A 5,778-nucleotide genomic window follows, 5' to 3' on the forward strand; every position below is an offset into this window, starting at 1 on the left:
TGTTTGCTAGCTACCGTCCTAACGTTAGTTGGCTACTAAGACATCGAACTTGCCAGTATATTAACTATATGCTATCTAACTAACTACTCAGCGTTTAATGACTTGATTATCCACGTCATTCTTAGCTAAGTGAAGTGGTATAGTCGTTGTGCATTCTCAATGGACATTGTTAATGAAGTCATAAGATGTCTAGCTAGTAATTTGTTAGCTATGCTAACAAGCTAGCAAGAAGTTGCATATCAACAGCATCAACTTCCGGTAGACAGGCGAAGCGCTAGCTAGTACACTCAACTGAAATGATTCCGTTCGTTTACTCTCGGCAGTGGTTCCCAAACTATGGGATGACATTATCAGTGCAATGCAAAAAAAAAAAAAAAAACATTTTCAGGATAGAAAAATGCTTTCAGTGTAAACTTAAACGACTAAAACCAAATAGAAAGTATGTAAAAAATATAATGGACCTATATATTTCTCAAAAATAGCCTATATCTTTGAGAACATACAATCAACAAAATAAAAGCTAGATAATTAGTCCCCCATTGATTTTGTTATAATGTTTGAGCATAAGAACACAGCATTAGCCATGTCAAAGTGAGTAGAATTGAAGAAAATTAGCTTAAAAACGGCAACATATTCTCTCAGCTCCATGGCAGGATGTGTGGAATTGCAGGAGATTAGCTTTGAAACTGCAACATTTTCTCTCTACTGCCAAGATTACATTTTTTTCTTATTCTTTGGTCTGTATGTTTTTTCACCTCAACCCTTTTGGTGGGTTGCGATTTAAAAAGACACCTCAGTTGGTTGGTCACTAAGGAAAAAAGTTGGGGAACCTCTGGTTTACAGTATACTAAAATGAACTAATAGGATGTAGTATATACTCATTAATTATGTAGTATACAGTATGGGTATTTGAACACAGCTAATGTCTAAAGTTTGCGGAGTGGTGAACACATTCTCACCAAGTTTTTATAAATGCCAACTTTTGCGTGAAAACTGGCGCATGCACATTTTTGGGGTATATTTTGTATGTAAGCACGGTTTATAAATGAAGTCATAAGATGTCTAGCTAGTGGCGCAGCGGTCTAAGGCACTGCATCTCAGTGCTTGAGGCTTCACTACAGACCCCCTGGTTCGATTCCAGGCTGGGAGTCCCATAGGGCGGCGCACAATTGGCCCAGCGTCCGGGTTTGGCCGGTGTAGGCCGTCATTGTAAATAAGAATTTGTTCTTAACTGACTTGCCTAGTTAAATAAAGGTAAAATAAAAATGCCCCAGGTGACTAATATTTGCGTTGATTAATATTTTGGGTGACTGCCCCTTTAAGAAATCACAGCACTAAGCCTTGGTTCGTGACGTTAGTTGTCTTGCGCTGAGAAACTGTGTGCAGGAAACGCCAGGCAAAGAGAAGAGATCACGCTTTCCAACACCGTGGCACAGTACAAACAACGGAAAATGTGCTACACGGTATATTATTAATGTTCGGGAACGGCCATTCTCTTCGGCTTCTTACCAGGACCTTCGGAGACGACCCTCGAAAGCTTTTCCGCCGAGGGTTTTGACAACTCCCACCCTTCTGCGGTCTGAAAACATCGGTGCGACCAGCGGGTGGGTAGAGGATTCGTGGAGAGGGGCTGTCTGTTTTCTGAAGCCATGAGGGAGTATAAAGTGGTCGTGTTGGGCTCGGGCGGCGTGGGCAAATCTGCATTGACTGTCCAGTTTGTGACAGGATCCTTTATTGAGAAATACGACCCCACAATAGAGGATTTTTACCGAAAGGAGATCGAGGTGGACTCGTCCCCATCTGTTCTGGAGATACTGGACACGGCGGGGACCGAACAGTTCGCCTCCATGCGAGACCTGTACATCAAAAACGGGCAGGGATTTATTTTGGTATACAGTCTGGTCAACCAGCAGAGCTTCCAAGACATCAAGGCGTTGAGGGATCAAATCATTCGAGTGAAAAGATACGAGCGAGTGCCCATGGTATTGGTTGGAAATAAGGTGGACTTGGAAGGCGAGAGAGAGGTCTCTTCCGGGGAAGGCAAGGCGCTGGCTCAGGAGTGGAATTGCCCGTTTATGGAAACTTCTGCCAAAAATAAAGGCTTGGTCGACGAACTGTTCGCAGAAATCGTGAGACAGATGAACTATTCCTCTTTACCCAGTAGTGGAGGTCGCTGTTGTTCTTGTGTTCTTTTCTAAGAAAACATGTTTAAGTTTGCAACTGTGATGCTTATCTAGCTAAGTAAAACTCATAAAAAACAAGGCCTGTTTTGATAACTTGGTAATAACAAAATTATACGGCCTCTTTTTGAAAATGCGACCGTCAGTATTGGAAAGCTATTTGCACACGCAATCGACGATGACAACAATAGATATTGAAATAGCCTAAAAAGTGTTTACATGACAAAGTACTTGAATGTTTGAGATTTAAAAAAAAATATCACACAGCTTTGTAAGTGACACTTCTCTGGAAACGTGCCTCACTGGGAATGTCTTATTGTAAAACCTAAGAGACACCTTTTTTTTGTTATGGAACTTTGGTGGGGTTTGATTACTGTTGAGTTGTACTTTTTCACGTCTTCTGGGCGGGTCCTTCTGGCCTGGAGAGGGATTAGATGATTTCTCCCTTTGCTGAACAGGGATTGGTCACTTTTTATGGATTCTGCTGGGCTCAAGGACCCCATGCAAAAGCTCATGTTTTTATTTTTACTGTGTCAAATAATCCCCAAACTCCTGTCAGTGAATATGCACTGGAACTAGCCTAAACCTGAGCATCCAATTAAAATGACTAAACATAACAAATAGCCTAAACATCAAGAAATAGTACATTACCTGCTGAAACAAAGTCCTACCAAGATGTGTTGTCAGGCCATTGAGTGTTGTGGATTGCTTTTTTGTGTTTTTGTTCTAGACTTGGTGACGTTGGATTTAACTTCCCCTGCCAGTCTCACTCTTCAATGTGCACAAACAAGGACCTTACTGATGTGACATGGGGGGGAAACAGGACCCCATGTCAAGTGCCTTCCTAAGAAATACACCTGTGTCTGTATGTGCCAACCAAGGAGCCCTCCAATCACAACAGTACTTTACGGTTTCATTTTCATTTCAGTTGGGCTCATAGTGAAAGAGGGTTACTTCTGGGTCGTTCCGATTGATTTCAATCACTTTTTGACCACACTCCTTTTTTGATTTGAACTAAACTTTCCATACACATTTGCCCATGGTAGAAGTTGTCAGAAAGTTACATTTTGGACCTGAATGCCAAAACATTCAGGAGACAGAGGTGCTCAAAGTTGCCCAATTTAGCATACCCCAACATACCATGAGACATATCTTCATCACTGTAAAATATAAATGCTTTAGTTTGATATAATTTAAAAGCTTACAAACAGGGTTGTCAAACTATTTAATATATTTTTTAACCTTTTAAAGTCAATTATCTAAAAATGCGTAAACTCTAATTTACATAATCTGAGGTATATGTGTTGTGCCTGCCATCAGTTGAGACACGGCATACTCTTGAATACAGATTGGGTGCCATTTCAATCTTAGAAATATAATTAATAGAATTGACCTATCCCTTCAGACCAGTGCAATTTATCTGGTACACCATGGAAATTGACATTTTTACTTCCAATTACTTTCACAAAGATGGCCGCCGGTCCACTCACCGTTGAATGTCAAGTTAAATGGGAATGTCTATTCTATTATCTATATTTCTGTGATTTCAATAGGTTTCATATGGAAGATTGACAGTGTAATTTTAAACAACTGATCTTCTCATTCAAGTCAACATTTTTTTATGTGTGGACCTCCAACCATCATTGTGGTACCATTTGAAAGCTGAAACTTCTGTTATTCCCATTTTAGTACATTTAGCCAAAACATGACACCCACCCTGTATTCAAGAGAATGCTGTGTCTCAACCAATGACAGGCACAATACAAACACATCAGATTATGTAAAATCGGGTCTATGCTAGTACAAATGCGAAAAATGAAAAAGTCTTAAGTTGATGCGTTTTCAGATAATTGAAGTTAAAAGATAATAAAATTGTATTTATTTTACTCTTTTCAATAAATTATCAGATAGTTTGACAACCCTGTTTTGTGAGCTTTTAAATTATATCAAACTCAACTGTTTTATATTTTCCAGTGGTGAAGACATGGTGTTCAAAAAGTGATTTGAAATGAAATGGAACGACCCTTTGTCTTTTTCAGTGAGGAAGTTGAGGTGTAGATGGAATAACAGCTATTTCAGGGTGAAGTTTGGCCTATTTTTTTTCCACACTGGTACTACTACACTGAGTATGAACCCAAACAGCTTTATGTTGTGGGTTCAGCAAAAAGTAAGCCATGTTTGTTTTTTATTTTAGAAATAGTTTCTTTCTGAAATGTGAAATCCTGATTCAATTGTAATTTTGACCCCAGACAAGCCTTTTACCACCCACCTGTCTGGATTGAATAACTTTTAATACAAAAGGCATTGTATGTAAAGTTTTGGCGTGTGCTCTTCATTCTGTTGGTGTGGTTGTGTGCATGCATGTGCACATGCTACACTTGAACATGTGGGGTGTAATCATTAGTGTAAACAGTTGCATTTTGCAAAGAAAACAATCGTTTTTATTGGACAAATTCAGGTAGGTCCCTCCCCTTTTAGTTCCTATGGCTTCTGTTTAAAGAAACGTTTAGCAACAGAATCAGCGTAATGAATACGCCCGTGGTCATTGGCATTAGGCATTGTTTTTCTGATTTACATTTGCCTCATACCTCAGGGCTAGGCCTGACTCTTAACATCTACATTTTAGTCATTTAGCAGACACTCTTATCCAGAGTGACATACAGTTAGTGAATACATATTTTTTTATACTGGCCCCCCGTGGGAATCGAACCCACAACCCTGGCATTGCAAACGCCATGCTCTATCAACTGAGCTACATCCCTGCCGGCCATTCCCTCCCCTACCCTGGGCCAATTGTGCGCCGCCCATTAGTCTCCCGGTCGCGGCCGGCTGCGACAGAGCCTGGATTCGAACCAGGATCTCTAGTGGCACAGTTAGCACTGCGATGCAGTGCCTTAGACCACTGCGCCACTCAGGAGTACAACAGACCTCTCCTTTTTCAGCCCTCCACAAACCTCAACAAATAACTTAATTTCCACCCTATTTCATAAACATATTGATCTCTTTAAATCGCTCGAGCAACACTGAAGTCAACCTATTCAGTAGGCTTTTTCCTCCCTCCAGCTGTTGGAGTAGAGGGCAGGATGGGTGTTCAGTTGGTGAAGGGTGCTTCCCTCTTCCCGCCACATGTTTTCTGGGTAGAGGGAGTCAGGAGGGCACAGAGGGTGCTTTCTGTCCGAATCAGCAGCAAACAGACGGACGTTTGTGACCCTGTGTGTGTGAGAGAGAGATGGAGGGACGAGTACTGGGAAACACACTCAGCAGAGAGGGTGAAATCAGATGTGTGGGGGTGTTTGTGTTTGAAAGAAGAGAGATTGATTCTCTGGGAAGTGCCAAGCCTGAGTGTTTGGGGCTTGAATGTGTATGCCCATAAAGTGAACAGTCAAAGCTTTATCATGCTGAGTGGTTGGAGGCAAGACATTCCATACATTAAGGTAGATGTAGCATAGTCATGGCGGGGGAAGGGAAAAAAGGTGAACTGTGGTGGAATGGAGGAGAAAGAATTGAAAGAGTATATACTCCATACTACCAAGGATATTCTAATGTGTGTGCATGTGTGTACACCATATGGTTATTGAGTTGTGTGTGTGTGTGTGTA

The 5,778-nt window shown here is 41.1% G+C and overlaps 1 protein-coding gene across 1 annotated transcript; it reads left to right on the forward strand.

Moving 5' to 3' along the window:
* Nucleotides 1-1,393: 1,393 nt before the first annotated feature.
* On the forward strand, nucleotides 1,394-3,792 carry LOC311146597 (ras-related protein Rap-2a-like). The gene has a single exon (XM_084183120.1). It carries the CDS (start codon nucleotides 1,650-1,652, stop codon nucleotides 2,196-2,198), a length of 549 nt encoding a protein of 182 aa, XP_084039246.1. The 5' UTR covers nucleotides 1,394-1,649; the 3' UTR covers nucleotides 2,199-3,792.
* The last annotated feature ends 1,986 nt before the right edge of the window (nucleotides 3,793-5,778 follow it).

This window comes from Coregonus lavaretus, assembly GCF_964263955.1.
Source record: "Coregonus lavaretus genome assembly, chromosome: 19".
NCBI lineage: Eukaryota > Metazoa > Chordata > Actinopteri > Salmoniformes > Salmonidae > Coregonus > Coregonus lavaretus.

Bases quoted from the DNA above. Each gene is read 5' to 3' on its own strand.
- LOC311146597 (XM_084183120.1), top strand. From the start codon at position 1,650: ATGAGGGAGTATAAAGTGGTCGTGTTGGGCTCGGGCGGCGTGGGCAAA.